We start from the raw sequence: 18,255 nt of genomic DNA, 5'->3' as shown, positions 1-18,255 counted from the left end.
CTCTGTTCCCTCTCACTCCACTGCCCGCTCTCAACATTGCCATATGGTGGCTGCCTTTTTAAACCTTTGGCACTCTACTGGCTGACATCACGCACCTGTGCAGTCCAGCCTCTTTTCCCCAAGCGGTGTTTTTAAAAAAATGGCTTCTCTCCGAGATTCCTTACTCCTTCACTCTCAGCCTCTTGTTCCTTTTTTCTCTTCCTGACTGTCACCCAGTCTCCTGTGCTCTGCACCTTGGGTGTAATTACTTCTCTATATGTCCCATCTATCACCTCTCTCAGCCTCCCAAATAATCCAAAGTTCATCCAGTTCCAGCTCCAGGGCCTTAATGTGGTTTATTAGAAGCTGCAACTGGATCCACTTCTCACTGTTGTAGTCATCAGGGACATCAGAGGTCTCCCTGCCTTCTCACATCCTGCAAGAGGAACATTCAACAATCCTGCCTGGCATCTCTACTGTCCTAACTGAGCCGATATAAAAAAGGGAAAGGAAAAATAGAACACTACCTAGAGCTTTTCTTTTTTGTTTGCTTTCTCTGACTGAAGTCTCTCTTTGCTGAAGGCTCGAAGGTGCCTCAAAAGCACTGCTCTAACTCTGGCCACTGTTCTTGCCCCAGCCTTCTTTTAACTTGCTCTTGCTAATTAATCCCAAACTCAAATTGGTCGCTGGTCAGAGCTCAATTACACTGCTGTGATCCACCACTGCCTTTTTCTTCATGGGCAGTGGACCTGAATGAAATCACCCCCTCTCAAACTTCAGATTTCCAGATTGGTCACTGATCAGAGCTCAATTACCAGAACCAGAGGCCATGGGTTAAGGGTAAAAGATAAAATATTTAGTGGGAACATGAGGGGAATCTTCTCCACTTATAGTGATGAGAGTGTGGAAAGAGTTATCAGCAAACCCCACATCCAGTACTTGTGCTGGCAGCTCGATTTCAACATTTAAGAGAAATTTGGATAGGTACATGAATGGGTGTAGGTTGATGGGACTAGGCAAATTAATGGTTCAGCACAGACTAGATGGACTGAAGGGCTTGTTTTTGTGCTGTTGACAACTCTATTGTCACATGTAGTTACCACGTTTGCGAAATTTGAGAGGATGTCTGGGGCTAATCTCACAAGAATGTGGATCCACAAACAGCGAAATGTGTAAGAGGTAAGCTACTTCCTTCAGCAACTGCTACCCAATGTCAGACGTCACTGGGAGACACCAGGAGCTAGAAACATAGAAAACCTACAGCACAATACAGCTGTGGAAACATTGTCAAACTCTCAGTCCAGAAAGTCTGCCGGGGGGGGGGGGGGGGGGGGGGTGGTACTGAATTTAACATAAAGAGTTAGTTAGTTTGTGATTTGCTGTCAGGTTTAACATAATGTGTTAGTGAGTCTGTGAGGGGGTACTGGGTTTAACATAATGTGTTAGTGAGTCTGTGAGCTGGTCCTGGGTTTAACATAATGTGTTAGTGAGTCTGTGAGCTGGTACTGGGTTTAACATGATGTGTTAGTCTGTGAGCAGGTATTGGGTTTAACATGTGTTAGTGAGTCTGTGAGCTGGTCCTGGGTTTAACATAATGTGTTAGTGAGTCTGTGAGCTGGTACTGGGTTTAACATGATGTGTTAGTCTGTGAGCAGGTATTGGGTTTAACATGTGTTAGTGAGTCTGTGAGCTGGTCCTGGGTTTAACATAATGTGTTAGTGAGTCTGTGAGCTGGTACTGGGTTTAACATGATGTGTTAGTCTGTAAGCAGGTATTGGGTTTAACATGTGTTAGTGAGTCTGTGAGCTGGTGTCAGGCTGAATTTAATAAGTTAGTGAGACTGTGAGTCAGTACTGGGTTTAACAATGAGTGAGTGTGTCTGAGAGCTGGTATCAATTTGATATAATGAGTTAGTGAGTCTGAGGGCTGGTATCAGTTTAACAAAGAGTGAGTGAGTTTGGGCTGGTATCAGTTTAATATAATGAGTAAGTGAGTCTGAGCTGGTATCAATTTCATTGAAGTGGAAGACACGTCAGCTGCCAGGAAGGATGATCTCTCATCATCCCTCAACACCACTTCTTTAGCCAAGAAAGCAGAGCAGCATCTCCCCATTCAAAGAAGATTGAGGCAAATGAGGTTCCTTGAAACCAAACCCCCCGCCAACATTTAAACTTTTTTTCTTCTTTTTTTAAACAGGAGAACCATCAACATTGTCCTAACCAGCTGTATCACCATCTAGTAGGGGAACTGCAAGGCATCTAATGTAAGTCCCACAAAGGATTGTGAGGACTGCTGAGAGGATCAATGGAGTCTCTCTTCCACCCTTTAGGGATACTTATCAGGAATGCTACGTATGCAGGGCCCTTAGCTTTATTAATGATCCTTCCCATCTGTCTAACAATCTCTTTGACCCCCTACCATTAGGGCAAGGACTGTTAGAATGAGAAACAGCTTCTTCCTCCAGGCAGTAAGACTACTGACCTCCCTGCACCACTCAGGTCTCATCACGAATGAAGTGCCAGTAGTGTTATATTACATGCACATTATTATCTATTAACTTATCTGAAGTAATATTACCGGTACTTTATGTGTGAATGATATGTACTGTGTTGTACATCTTGGTCCAGAGGAATGCTCTCGTTTGCCAGTATACAGGTGTACTGCTGAATGACAATAAATGTGATCTTGAGCATGAACTTTTTGTTATTGATCACGCAAGTCAACAACATGGATTAACAGTGTATGCTTCATTAGCTGGTGGGACCATGAACAGGATACACAAAAACTTGAAATGAGTAAACACCTTTTAATGGAACTCAACAGTCTGGGATACAAGAATAACATGTATTAATCAAATAACACACACAAAATGCTGGTGGAACACAGCAAGCCAGGCAGCATCTATAAAGAGAAGCACTGTCAAATTTTCAGGCCGAGACCCTTCGTCAGGACAAAGGGTCTTGGCCCGAAACGTCGACAGTGCTTCTCTTTATAGATGCTGCCTGGCTTGCTGTGTTTCACCAGCATTTTGTGTGTGTTGTTTAAATTTCCAGCATCTGCAGATTTCCTCATGTATTAATCAAATATCCTTGTCTTATTAAAACTACAGCATTATAGTTCTAACAAAAGCAACACTTGAAATCCAATTACAGACCACAATATTGACTCAACCTGGCTTACCTCCAACAGCTGAATCGCTTTCGAATGCTGCTTCTCTCGACACATCTGTGCTGCCTGAATTAACACCGGTAGTGGAGTCTCCGGGTTCTGCTTCTGCAAGCCTAACGTTAGCTTTCGACATTGGTCAGCCTAAGAACAAAATAAACCATTGTACTTGTTTCCACAAATTACTATGCAAGTATATCAGCACCTACTTAAGTTCATAAAATTTTAAAAGGTTGCTGGATTCTGTACTGGGTCCTTTTAGTTAACAATAAGACCAAAAGACATAGGTGCAAAATTAGGCCAACTGGCCCCTAACAGGAGAAAGTTTTGAGGAGCCCTAAACAGCACATTCTACAAAGATTGCATGCAAACAAAATAATTAATAATTGTATCACCTGATTGATTAAGTATCACCTGTGTTATGCTCAGCAACGTCAAAACATTAAACTAATTCAACGGAGTCCAAAATGCCGGTCTAATTTCATGTTTACTTTAAGCGTGGCACACACGTATCATTTGGTAGCATGATGACGCATGCTATTCAACATATTTATACATATAACCCATAATGAATTATTTAAACAAATAAGAATGCTTAATCAAACAAATATATACAAATATTACAAATATAAATAAGATTACTCAAATATTACCAAAATATTAAATAGGCAATACTCTTCTCTGCTCAGCTATAAACTCTGATTCAACATAGAATGTATCTCAACTATATACACAGTGCATTATAATACAGCTACAATATACATACATCCACTGCATAGTAAATTTTAAATTGCCCTATTCAGGCGTAAAGTGATGGGTCTCATCAGCAAGAACGACGAGTCAGCTTACAGAGAGGAGGTGCAGCGGCTAACTGACTGGTGCAGAGTCAACAACCAGTCTCTGAATGTGAACAAAACAAATAAGATGGTTGTCGACTTCAGGAGGGCACAGAGTGACCACTCCCTGCTGAACATCGACAGCTCCTCGGTAGAGATCGTTAAGAGAACCAAATTTCTTGGTGTTCACCTGGCAGAGAATCTCACCTGGTCCCTCAACACCAGCTCCATAGCAAAGAAAGTCCAGCAGCGTCTCTACTTTCTGCGAAGGCTGAGGAAAGTCCATCTCCCACCCCCCATCCTCATCACATTCTACAGGGGTTGTATTGAGAGCATCCTAAGCAGCTGCATCACTGCCTGGGTTGGAAATTGCACCGTCTCGGATCGCAAGACCCTGCAGTGGATAGTGAGGTTAGCTGAGAAGATCATTGGGGTTTCTCTTCCCGCCATTACGGACATTTACACTACACGCTGCATCCGCAAAGCAAACAGCATTATGAAAAACCCCACGCATCCCTCATACAAACTCTTCTCCCTCCTGCCGTTTGGGAAAAGGCACCGTAGCATTCGGGCTCTCACGACCAGACTACGTAACAGTTTCTTCCCCAAAGCTATCAGACTCCTCGATACCCAGAGCCTGGACTGACACCTTACTGCCCTATTGTCTTGTTTATTATTTATTGTAATGCTTGCACTGTTTTGTGCACTTTATGCAGTCCTGGGTAGGTCTGTAGTCTAGTGTAGTTTTTTCTGTGTTGTTTTTTACGTAGTTCAGTCTAATTTTTGTACTGTGTCACTTAACACCATAGTCCTGAAAAACGTCTTGTTTTTACTATGTACTGTACCAGCAGTTATGGTCCAAATGACAATAAAAAGTGACGACTTGACTTGACTTGAAAGATTTAATTGCTGTGGAGGATTTCCTACCCTTCTCTTTTTTGACAATCTGATTGGCAAGTGAGCCTTGTGGCTGTGAAACAGTATCAGGTTCCGGAGCCATGCCATAGTGGCTGTAGGAATAAGACTGCTGGAAGTGATTCTGACAGTGACAGCCACCTTTCTTCTGCTTTTCTCAGCTTTGCTCTTTGGATCTACTTCGACCATTGCTTCTATCCAAGTTATGGCTTCTTTCTCTCTTGTTCCTGCTCTTTTCCTTCTATGTATCTTGACCTTGGGAAGGTGTATTTAGTTCACTGAGTATTGTCTTATTAATCCTTCTATTGCTCCCTTTATGATTAGACCTCTCCTCTTGCTTCCATTGTCATTTGACAAATCTTTTGTGTTTGTATCTCCACTGATTCCTTTCTTTTTGGCCTTCCATTCATTCAACTGGGCTTTGGTCTTTGCATCCACTTTTAAAAGCAACTTTTTATATGCCACTTGAAATTCATGCAATAACCTTAATGCACGCAGAGTAGATTCTTGTTCTTTATACTCACAAAAGCTGACTGCTTGCATCTTTCCTGCAGTTCCTTGAACTCTCTTCCAGCTTAAAACCAAGGCACATTTTGCACGTAACTGCCTGAATAACATATCAGAAGCTTTTGCAGATATGGTGCCTACAAAAACTGTTGTAGTTGGACCAGGGCTTTCATCACTTTCAGAATTCCTCTGAGCAGCATGGTCCTTCCTTAGGCCAATATGCTTTCCAACCAGAGGGACAGAGGTTGGCACCAATATCTGTTTGTCCTCTGTTGGGCAACGGTTCAGTGTCCAGCATGGAGACAATTGCGGCATCATCCAATACCTTTCTTAATTCCCTTTCAGTTGGTTTCAATGCAAGGGATGTCATATGCAGTCAATGGATACAGGAAGTTAGGAAGGAAGTTCAGAAGCAGGACCTCAAGGGTAGTAATCTCAGGATTGCTGCCCATGCCACATGACAGTGCGAATAGGAATAAAATGAGGTGGCAGATAAATGTGTGGCCGAAGAATTGGAGCAGGGGGCAAAGGTTCAGATTCCTGGATCATTGGGACCATTTCTGGGGCGGGTGTGACCTGTACAAAAAGGAGGGGTTGCATGTGAATCGGAGGAGGACCAATATTCTTGCAGGCAGGTTTACTAGAGCTGTTGGGAGTGGTTTAAACTAATTATGGCAGGAGAATGGGAACCAGTATGATAGAGCTGAGGTTGAGCCAGCAGGTTTACAAGTAGATGATCGGTGTAAGGAAGGACAAACCAATGATTAGGTACAAATACAGACAGAGCAGAGAGTTAAATTGTAGCACGACTCAAGGTGCTGTATTTAAGTGAACATAGCATTCGGAAAAAGGTGGACAACCTCATGGCACAATTAGTGATTAGTCAGTATGACACTGTGGGCATCACTGAGTCACGGCTGAAACAAGACCATACTTGGGAGTTTAACATTGCAGGATATATTTTGTATTGAAAGGACAGGCAGGAAGGCATAGGCTGTGGTGTGGCTCTGACAGTGAGAGACAGAATTACATCTTTAAAAAGAGGTGACATAGGGTCCGAGATTGTTGAACCTTTCTTAGTGGAGTTAATAAATTGCAAGGGTAAAAAGACCATTATGGGAATCGTATATAGGCCTCCAAATAGCAGCCAAGATGTGGGGTTGCAATTGCAAAGAGAACTGGAAAAGGCATGAAATCAGGGTAATGACACAATTGCAATGGGAGACTTCTATATGCAAGGGGATTGAGAAAATCAGGTTGGTGTCAGATTGCAAGAGGAGTTTGTGGAGTGCCTACGAGATAGCTTTTTAGGGCAGCTGTGCTTGAGCCTACTCGAGGAAAGGCCATCTTAGATTGGGTGCTGTGCAAGAACCCAAATTTTATTAGGAAGCTTGATATAAAAAAACTCCTAGGAAGCAGTGATCATAATATGATTGAATTCATACCGCAATATGAGAGGGAGAAGCACAAGTCACATGTATCAATATCACGATGGAATAAAGGGAATTACAGAGGCATGAGAGAGAAGCTTGCCCAGGTGGGTTGGAGGAGGATGAAGTTTTGGGAATAGTTAACAAGGCACAGGATAGATACACCCCACAGAAGTAGTTCTCAAATGGCAGGAGGAGGCAACAGTGGCTGACAAGGGAAGTTAAGGACTGCATAAAAGCCAAGAAAAGGGCAGATAAGATGGCACAAGTGAGTGGGAAGTTGGATGATTGGGAAGCTTTTCAAAGCTAAAAGAGGAGAAAAGATGAAATATGAGGGCAAACTAGCCAATAATATAAAGTAGGATACAAAAAGTTCTTTCTGTTATACAGCGCTTATAACCAGATAACAATTACAGCATGGAAACAGGCCACCTCGGCCCTTCTAGTCCATGCCAAACACTTACTCTCACCTAGTCCCACCTACCTGCACTTAGCCCATAACCCTCCATTTCTTTCCTTTCCGTATAACTATCCAATTTTTTTTTAATTGACAAAATCGAACCTGCCTCTACCACTTCTACTGGAAGCTCGTTCCACACAGATACCACTCTCTGAGTAAAGAAGTTCCCCCTCGTGTTACCCCTAAACTTTTGCCTCTAACTCTCAACTCATGTCCTCTTGTTTGAATCTCCCCTACTCTCAATGGAAAAAGCCTATTCACGTCAAATCTATCTATCCCCCTCATAATTTTAAATACCTCTATCAAGTCCCCCCTCAACCTTCTATGCTCCAAAGAATAAAGACCTAACTTGTTCAACCTTTCTCTGTAACTTAGGTGCTGAAACCCAGGTAACAGTCGAATAAATCTCCTCTGCACACTCTCTCTATTTTGTTGACAAAATAAGAAGTACTTGCCAGCCCCCCCCCCACCCCCCCGGAAAGTTTTCAAGTTTTATTCATTTAGAACATTGAATCACAGTGGATTTAATTTGGCTTTTTCGAACACTGTTCTATAGAAAAAGTCTCTTTCATTTCAAAGTGAAAACAGATCTAAAAAGTGATCTAAATTAATTACAAATATATAACACAAAATAATTCATTGCTTAAGTATTCACCGCCATTTAATATGATGCACAAAATCATCACTGATGCAGCCAATTGGTTTGAGAAGTCACATAATTAGTTAAATGGAGATCTGTTTATGGAGACCTGTGTGCAGTCAAGGTGTTTCAATTGATTGTAGTAAATATACACCTGTATCTGGAAGGCCCAACTGCCAGGGAGTCACTATCCTGGAAAAAATGATGCATTAAGACAAAAGAATGCTCCAAAGAACTCTGTGAAAAGGTTATTGAAAAGCACATCAGGAGATGGATATAAGAAAATTTCAAAGTCATTGAATATAGATAGGAGCTACAAGGAGTTAGTCACCCCAAGGCTGCAGGAATTAGATAAGTGGGTGACTGTCTGGGAAGGGAAGGGAAGAGCTCAGATAGTAGAGAGCACCCCTGTGGCCATCCCCCTCAGATAACTTGTTTCAGATGCTATTGAGGGGAGCCGACCTGACAGAGGACAACCACAGCAATTGGTTCACTGGAACTGGGCCTGGCTCTGTGGTGCAGAAGGGAGGGAAGAAGATGAGGAATGCGGTAGTCACAGGGGATCCTATAGTGAGGGGAACAGGGAGGAGGTTCAGTCAGCCTGACAGAGATACCTGCATGGTGTGCTGCCTCTCAGGTGCCAGGGGACAGGATGTCTCGAATCTGTTGCAGCGTGTTTTTAAGGGAGAGGGAGAACAGCCAGAAGTCTTGGTACACGTTAGTACCAATGACACAGATAGAAAAAGGGACGCAGTCCTTAAGAGAGAATTCAGGCAGTTGGATGGGAAGCTGAAAAGCAGGACTCCAGGAGAGTAATCTCAGGATTGCTGCCTGTGCCATGTGCCAACGAGCACAAGAATAGCATGATCAGGCATATTCATGCACGGCTGAGACTGGTGTAGGGGCAGAGCTTCGGGTTCCTGGATCACTGGGGCCTCTTCTGGGGGAGGAACAATTAGTACAAAAAGGATGGGTTACACCTGAAAACAAATGGGTCCAATATCCTAGCAGGCAGGTTTAATAGAGCTGTTAGGGAGGGTTTAAACTAATTTGGCAGGCGAATGGGAACCGGAGTGATAGGGCTGAGGAAGGGGAAAGCAGAAATAAATCAAAGATAGTGTGCAACAGAGATGATAAAAATGACAGGCAGGAGATGAGGCATAATCACAGCCAGTGGGTTGAGTTACAGGGCAATAGAGGCGTGGTGCAGTTAAAACAGAAAACAACAAATACTGGACTGAAAGTGTTATATTTGAATGCACACAGCATAAGAAATAAAATGGATGATCTTGAAATTCAGCTATAGATTGGCAAGTATGATGTTGTGGCCATCTCTGAAACTTGGCTAAGGGATGGCCACCATTGGGAGCTGAACATCTGAGGATATACAGTGTATCGTGAAGATAGGTTAGTAAGAAGAGGGGGTGGTGCGGCTGTGTGTATAAGAAATAATACTAAAACATTAGAAAGGGATGTCATAGGTGAAGGTGTAGAGTCTCTATGGGTTGAGTTATGAAATGGCAAGGGTAAAAGGACCCTAATGGCAATTGTATACAGGTCTCTAAACAGCAGCCAGGATGTGGATTACAATTTAGAGCAGGAGATAGAAAAGGCATGTCAGAAGGGTAATGTCTTGATAATTGTTGGGGATTTTAACATGAAAGTGGATTGGGAAAACTAGGACAGTACTGGACCTCGAAAGAGAATTTGTAGAAAGTCTAAGGGATGGCTTTTTAGAACAGCTTGTTGTTTCAGTGGAATACAGGAAATTACAATGGCATGACAGAGGAACTAGCTAAGGTTGACTGGAAAGGGACACCAGCAAGAAGGACAGCAGAACAGCAATGGCTGGAGTTTCTGCGACAAATGAGGGAAGTGCAAGACAGATATATTCCAAATAAGAAGAAATTTTCAAAGGGAAGAAGGATACTTCCGTGGCTGACAAGTGAAGTCAGAGCCAAATTAAAAGTAAAAGAGAGTGCATAAAAGGAAGCCAGAGCTAGTGGGAAGATAGAGGATTGGGGAGCTTTTAAAAGCTTGCAGCAGGAAAGTAAGAAGGTCATTAGGAAGGAAAACGTGAATTATGAACAGAAGCTGGCAACTAATATCCAAGAAGATACTAAAAGGTTTATTAAGTATATAAAGGGTAAAAGAGAGTTGAGGGTAGATATAAGTCCAATAGAAAATGACTCTGCAGATATTGTAATCAGAGACGCAGAGATGGCAGAGGAACTGATTGCGTATTTTGCATCAGTCTTTAAAGTGGAAGATGTCTGCAGTATACCAGACATTCAAGAGTGTCAGTGAAGTGAAGTATGTGCAGTGAAAATTCAAATGAGAAAGTGCTCAGAAAACTTAATGGTCTGAGGGTGGATAAATCTCCCGGACCTGATGGAATGCACCCTCAGGTTCTAAAGGAAGTAGCTGGAGAGATTGCGGAGGCATTAACAACGATCTTTCAAGAATCAATAGATTCTGGCATTGTACCGGATGACTGGAAAATTGCAAATATTACTTCGCTATTTAAGAAGGATGGGAGACAGCAGAAAGGAAACTATAGACCTGTTAGCCTGACATCAGCGATTGGGAAGTAGTTGGAATCAATTGTTAGGCATGAGATACCTGGAGGCACATGACAAGATAGCCAAAGGCAGCATGGTTTCCTGAAAGGAAAATCCTGCCCGACTAATCTACTGCAATTTTTTGAGGAAATTACAAGCAGGGCAGACAAAGGAGATGCAGTAAATGTGGTGTACTTGGATTTTCAGAAGACTTTGACAAGGTGCCGCACACGAGGCTGCTTAGCAAGATAAGAGCCTATGGAATTACAGGGAAGTGACTAGCACGGGTGGAGAATTGACTGGTCAGCAGAAAACAGAGAGTGGGAATAAAGGGATCCTATTCTGGCTGGCTGCCTATTAGCAGTGTAGTTCCAAAGGGGTCGGTGTTGGGACCGCTGCTTTTTACGATGAATGTCAATGCCTTGGACTGTGGGATTAATGGATTTGTGGCTAAATTTGCATTTGATACAAAGATAGGTGGAGAAGCTGGCAGTGTTGAAGAAACAGTTTGCCTACAGAAAGACTTAGTTGGGGACTTCCGGTAAGATGGCGATTGTTTAGCTGCTCCGAACTTTTGTTCCGTTACTGTCACTACCTTTGCACTAAATGTCTCCATTTTTTAAACCTTAGTTAGGAATTATTTCGGTATCTCTTACTTGCCTGTGAATATATCTAACTTACAATGTCTAGCAAGAGTTCTAAATCCAGGAGAAAAGAAGCCATGACCCCATCGGACGAGACGATGGTTGCGCTGGGAAAGCTCCGAGACGAAATCTTAAAGGAATTTAAAACCGCTTTCAAACAGTTAGAAGACAAACTGGATCGGATCAACGATAAAGTGGACAAACATGCTGAACACTTATCTCGCATCGATTCGACTTCTGAAGATTTAGAAAGTCGTGTTCGATACTTGGAGACTCTCTGTTCTAGCTTAGAGGAAAAATCTAATAAACTTCTTTCCAAAATGGTGGATCTCGAAAATTGTAGCAGACGCTGCAACATCAGAATTCTGGGATTACCAGAGGCGACTGAAAAGGGACCAACCGTGAAGTTTTTCGCCAAGTTTCTCTGTGAGTTATTCGGGAAAGATTTGCTTCCGAAGCCGCCCGAGCTCGAACAGGCACACAGAGTTTACGTTCCCCCCGGAATTCTGGGTTCCCGTCCGCGACCAGTAATCTTGTGTTTCCATCAATACCAGGAAAAACACAGTCTGATTGTGGAGGCACGTCGCAGAGGCTCTTTTTCTTTCCAGGATACAACCATTCGCTTTGCGGAAGATTTTGCACCCCAGACCTTAAAGATGCGCGCTGAGTTTAAAGGCGCAATCAAAGTGCTTTTTGATCGTGGTTTCAAACCTTCCCTTCGTAACCCTGCTGATCTACGAATCAAGCTTAATACCAGGGAATTCAAGTGGTTCAAATCAGCAAAGGAAGCTGAAGCGTTTGTGGCAAGTCTTCCGGCTATCCAGTCACCTTCGGAATCTGATCGGACCTCCTAAAATGGTGGATAAATACTCCTCGTAGTAAAATTACTTTCTCTGGACTCGGAATTCACTTGAATCACTCAGACATTATTCATTGAAACTTTAAGGGCTGTTGACAATCTCTCCCGGGATTTGGTGTGTGTGTAACCTATCTTTATTCTTGTATAACTTTACCTACAGAATTCTACAACTAATTCTAACTTGTTTTGGAGGTTCGAAGTCTTTAGTGAAGGCCTCCCTGTTTGTCGGTTCACAGTTCAACTGCTGATTTATTTTTCCTTTGCTTTAAATATTTATTTATTTTATCTTTTTCTTTTCTTCACCCCTTTTTTCTAATCTCTGAATTTTTCTCTCCCTTCTCTGTAAATGGTTGATAAATACTCGTCTTGAATTTATAATTTTCCCCTTCCCCTTCTTTTTTCTTTTTCCTTCTTACCTTTTTTTTCCCCTTTCTCTTACTTTATTCTTCGCGGGTAGGTTAGTTTTGGTTTTCTTCCGATTTTCTCTGTATTAAGTTGTATATTTCTGCAGAAGGTGTTCTAATCTGTAGTTATGTTTTCTAGTGCATAAACTAGTTATTATTTGCTATAGTATTTATACGGAACTGTTGTTAATGACACAGATCTGGAAGTTGTACTTGGGTTAATTTTTTTGGTAGAGCTAGCTACTTGTTTTGGTAGCCATCTAGTTTTGGGTTGTGCGGTAGGGGTAGGTTTTCCAGTTCCAACATCTCTTCATTGCTTAGGACATGTTTATATTTTGACCTTACGAATCTATGTTTACATCTCTGCTCCCAGACTGCTATTGTACTGCTTGATTTTTTATATGCCTGCTGCCTTTTATGCATTAGTAATTGATAATGGCTAATGCACTTAAATTCGTGAGCTGGAATGTAAAGGGACTGAACCACCCTGTTAAAAGGAGGAAGGCATTCGCACATATTAAACAACTCAAAGCTGACATTGCTTTCCTCCAAGAAACTCATATTCGCTGTTTTGATAACTCCCGGCTTCTGTCAAAGTGGGCAGGTCAGCATTTTCATTCATCCTTTGCCGCTAAAGCTAGGGGAGTTTCCATTCTTATTAACTCAAATATTCCTTTTGAACTCCATAATAAAATATCTGATACAAATGGCCGTTTTATTATTGTTTCTGGTAAACTATATAACACTAAAGTTGCACTAGCAAACCTGTATGCCCCCAACTTTGATGATGTTAACTTTTTTTGAACGGTTTTTTTCCTCACTACCAGACTTAAACTCATACTCTCTTATATTGGGTGGTGACTTCAACTGTTGGTTGGATCCTAAACTGGACCGATCGTCCTCTGTTACCAGATCACCTACTAAATCTGCCTTAGCTATTCAATCGTTTCTCTCTAATTTTGGTATCTCTGATATATGGCGTTTCCTCCATCCTACGGAGAGAGATTATTCTTTTTTCTCACATGTTCACCATACCTTCACTAGAAAGACTTAGTTTGGGGGAATGGGTAAAGAAGTGGCAAATGAAATACTATGTTAACTGCACGGTCATGCACTTTTCAAGGGATATTAGAAACTTGGTTCGAAAAAAGAGGGATGTCTACAATAGATATAGGCAGCATGGAGTAAAGGAATTGCTCGAGGAATATAAAGAATGTAAAAGGAAACTTAAGAAAGAGATTAGAAAAGCTAAAAGAAGTTACGAGTTTGGTTTGGCAAATAAGGTGGAAGTAAATCCGAAGGCTTCTACAGTTATATTAAAAGCAAGAGGATAGTGAGGGATAAAATTGGTCCCTTAGAGAATCAGGGTGGTCAGCTATGTGTGGAGCCGAGGGAGATGGGAGAGATTTTGAACGATTTCTTCTCTTCGGTATTCACTAAGGAGAAGGATATTGAATGGTGTAAGGTGTGGGAAACAAGTAAGGAAGTTATGGAACCTATGACAATTAAAGAGGTGGAAGTACTGGCGCTTTTAAGAAATTTAAAAGTGGATAAATCTCCGGGTCCTGACCGGATATTCCCCAGGACCTTGAGGGAAGTTTGTGTAGAGATAGCAGGAGCTCTGACGGAGATCTTTCAGATGTCATTAGAAACGGGGATTGTGCCGGAGGATTGGCGTATTGCTCATGTGGTTCCATTGTTTAAAAAGGGTTCTAGAAGTAAGCCTGGCAATTATAGACCTGTCAGTTTGACATCAGTGGTGGGTAAATTAATGGAAAGTATTCTTAGAGATAGTATTTATAATTATCTGGATAGACAGGATCTGATTAGGAGTAGCCAGCATGGATTTGTGCGTGGAAGGTCATGTTTGACAAACCTTATTGAATTTTTTGAAGTAGTTACGAGGAATGTTGACGAGGGTAAGGCAGTGGATGTAGTCTATATGGACTTCAGCAAGGCCTTTGACAAAGTTCCACATGGAAGGTTAGTTAAGAAGGTTCAGTCGTTAGGTATTAATGCTGGAGTAATAAAATGGATTCAACAGTGGCTAGATGGGAGATGCCAGAGAGTAGTGGTGGATAATTGTTTATCGGGATGGAGGCCGGTGACTAGCGGGGTGCCTCAGGAATCTGTTTTGGGCCCAATGTTGTTTGTAATATACATAAATGATCTGGATGATGGGGTGGTAAATTGGATTAGTAAGTATGCTGATGATAATAAGGTAGGAGGTGTTGTGGATAATGAGGTGGGTTTTCAAAGCTTGCAGGGAGATTTATGCCGGTTAGAAGAATGGGCTGAACGTTGGCAGATGGAGTTTAATGCTGAGAAGTGTGAGGTTCTACATTTTGGCAGGAATAATCCAAATAGAACATACAGGGTAAATGGTAGGGCATTGAGGAATGCAGTGGAACAGAGAGATCTAGGAATAACAGTGCATAGTTCCCTGAAGGTGGAGTCTCATGTAGATAGGGTGGTGAAGAAGGCTTTTGGAACGCTGGCCTTTATAAATCAGAGCATTGAGTACAGAAGTTGGGATGTAATGTTAAAATTGTACAAGGCATTGGTAAGGCCAAATTTGGAATATTGTGTACAGTTCTGGTCACCGAATTATAGGAAAGATATCAATAAATTAGAGAGAGTGCAGAGACGATTTACTAGGATGTTACCTGGGTTTCAGCACTTAAGTTACAGAGAAAGGTTGAACAAGTTAGGTCTCTATTCATTGGAGCGTAGAAGGTTGAGGGGGGATTTGATCGAGGTATTTAAAATGTTGAGAGGGATAGATAGAGTTGACGTGAATAGGCTGTTTCCATTGAGAGTAGGGGAGACTCAAACGAGAGGACATGATTTGAGAGTTAGGGGGCAAAAGTTTAAGGGAAACACGAGGGGGTATTTCTTTACTCAGAGAGTGATAGCTGTGTGGAATGAGCTTCCTGTAGAAGTAGTAGAGGCCAGTTCAGTTGTGTCATTTAAGGTAAAATTGGATAGGTATATGGACAGGAAAGGAGTGGAGGGTTATGGGCTGAGTGCGGGTAGGTGGGACTAGGTGAGATTAAGAGTTCGGCACGGACTAGGAGGGCCAGAATGGCCTGTTTCCGTGCTGTGATTGTTATATGGTTATATGGTGGAAGAAATAAACGGGCAGACTATTATTTAGATGGGGAGACAATTCAAAATGCAGAGATGCAAAGGGACATGGGAGTCCTTGAGCAGGATACCCTAAAGGTTAACCTTTTTGTTGAGTTGGTGGTGAAGAAGGCAAATGCAATGTTGGCATTCATTTCAAGAGGTATAAAATATAAGAGCAGGGATGTGATGTTGAGGCTCTATAAGTCATTTGTGAGACCACACTTGGAGTATTGTGTGCAGTTTTGGGCTCCTTATTTTAGAAAGGATATAATGACATTGGAAAGGGTTCAGAGAAGATTCACGAGAATGATTCCAGGAATGAAAGGGTTACTGTATGAGGAACGTCTGGCAGTTCTTGGGCTGTATTCCCTGGAGTTCAGGAGAATAGGAGAATGGGGGGGGGGGGGGGGGGGGCGGGGGATCTCATAGAAACTTTCCGAATGTTAAAAGGCCTGAACAGATTAGATATGGCAAAGTTATTTCCCATGGTAGAGGATTCTAGGACAAGAGGGCGTGACTTCAGGATTGAAGGATGTCCATTTACAACAGAGATGTGGAGAAATTACTTCAGTCAGAGGGTGGTAAATCTGTGGAATTTGTTGCCACGAGCAGCCGTGGAGGCCAAGTCATTGGATGTATTTAAGGCAAAGATAGGGAGGTTCTTGGTTAGTCAGGGCATCAAAGGGTATGGGGAGAAGGTAGGGGAGTGGGAATGACTGGAAGAATTGGACCAACCCATGATCGAATTGCAGAGCAGACTCGATGGGCCAAATGGCCTACTTCTGTTCTTATATCTTATGAACATCCCTTGGAGTACAGTTAAGTATCTCTGTTTTAATGTCCCACAAGGATCAGTTCTGGGACCTCTACTTTTTGTGACTTTTATTAATGACCTGGATGTGGGGGTAGAAGGGTGGGTTGGCAAGTTTGCAGACACCACAAAGGTTGGTGGTGTTGTGGATAGTGTTGAGGATTGTCGAAGATTGCAGAGAGACATTGATAGGATGTAAAAGTGGGCTGAGAAGTGGCAAATGGAGTTCAACCCAGAGAAGTGTGAGGTGGTACACTTTGGAAGGACAAACTCCAAGGCAGAGTACAAAGTAAATGGCAGGATACTTGGGAGTGTGGAGGAGCAGAGGGATCTGGGGGTACATGTCCACAGATCCCTGAAAGTTGCCTCTCAGTTAGATAGGGTAGTTAAGAAAGCTTATGGAGTGTTAGCTTTCATAAGTCGAGGGACAAAGTTTAAGAGTCACGGGCTAATGATGTAGCTCTATAAAACTCTGGTTAGGCCACACTTGGAGTACTGTGTCCAGTTCTGGTCACCTCACTATAGGAAGGATGTGGAAGCATTGGAAAGGGTACAGAGGAGATTTACCAGGATGCTGCCTGGTTTAGAGAGTATGCATTATGATCAGAGATTAAGGGAGCTAGGGCTTTACTCCCTGGAGAGAAGGAGGATGAGAGGAGACATGATAGAGGTATACAAGATATTAAGAGGAATAGGCAAGAGTGGACAGCCAGCGCCTCTTCCCTTGGGCACCACTACTCAATACAAGAGGACATGGTTTTAAGGTAAGGGGTGGAAAGTTCAAGGGGGATATTAGAGGAAGGTTTTTTACTCAGAGAGTGGTTGGTGCATGGATTGCACTGCCTGAGTCAGTGGTGGAGGCAGATATACTAGTGAAATTTAAGAGACTACTAGATGGGTATATGGAGGAATTTAAGGTGGAGGGTTATATGGGAGGCAGAGTTTAAGGGTTGGCACAACATTGTGGGCCGAAGGGCCTGTACTGCACTGTATTGTTTTATGTTCTATATAAGTCGATCATCAAGAAATGGACAGAATACGGCACAGCTGTAAATCTGCCTAGAGCAGTGTCCTCAAAAACTAAGTGACTGTCTAAGAAGGGGACTAGTGAGAGAGAGAGAGAGAGAGAGAGGCCACCAAGAGACCTACGACAACTCTGGAAGATTTACAAGGTTCAGTAACGGAGATGGAAGAGACTGTGCATACAACACCTGTTGCCCGGGAGCTTCACCCATCACAACTTTATGGGAGACTAGCAAAGAGGAAAGCGACTGTTGCAAAAACCTCACATTAAATCTCAGCTAGAGTTTGTCAGGAGACTCTGAAGTCAGCTGGAAGAAGGTCCTATGGTTTGATGAAACCACAATTGAGCTTTTTGGCCATCAGACTAATCACTACGTTTGGTGTAAGCCAAACACTGCACATAATCAAAACCACACCATCCCTATCATGAAGGATGGTTGTGGCTGCATCATGCCATGCAGATGCTTCACTGCAGCAGGCCCTGGAAGACTTGAGGAGAGAAAGGATAAAATGAATGCAACAAAATGCAGGGAAATCCTGATGCAGTCTGCAACAGAACTATGACTTGGGAGAAGATTTGCTTTCCAGCAAGACAATAACCCCAAGCATAAAGCCAAAGCTACACAGCAATAGATTAAAAACAATAAAGTTAATTTCTTGGAGTGGCCAAGTCAGAGTCCAGACCTCAATCCAATTGATAATTTGCGGCTGGACTTGAAAAGGGCTATTCACTCATGATCTCCATGCAACCAGACAGAGCTTGAGCAGTTTGTAAAGAAGAATGGGGAAAAATTGCAGTATCCAGATGTGAAAAACTGATAGAGACCTATCCACACGGACTCATAGGCACTGTATAAAGAATAAACCGGAGGTGAGAGTTGATATTGGACCA

The 18,255-nt window shown here is 42.5% G+C and overlaps 1 protein-coding gene across 2 annotated transcripts in view; it reads right to left on the bottom strand.

The window, feature by feature from the left end:
- srp72 (signal recognition particle 72) overlaps positions 1-18,255 on the bottom strand; it is a 236,200-nt gene that overhangs the window by 103,623 nt on the left and 114,322 nt on the right. For both annotated transcript variants that reach the window (XM_073064014.1, XM_073064015.1), the window contains one exon: positions 3,160-3,288. In XM_073064014.1, coding sequence (XP_072920115.1) covers positions 3,160-3,288 — 129 coding nt within the window. The remainder of the gene's footprint in view (positions 1-3,159; positions 3,289-18,255) is intronic.

Source organism: Hemitrygon akajei, chromosome 13 (assembly GCF_048418815.1).
Source record: "Hemitrygon akajei chromosome 13, sHemAka1.3, whole genome shotgun sequence".
NCBI lineage: Eukaryota > Metazoa > Chordata > Chondrichthyes > Myliobatiformes > Dasyatidae > Hemitrygon > Hemitrygon akajei.
Note: the sequence above shows the minus strand (reverse complement) of the source record. Positions and strands in the feature narration are given on the sequence as shown.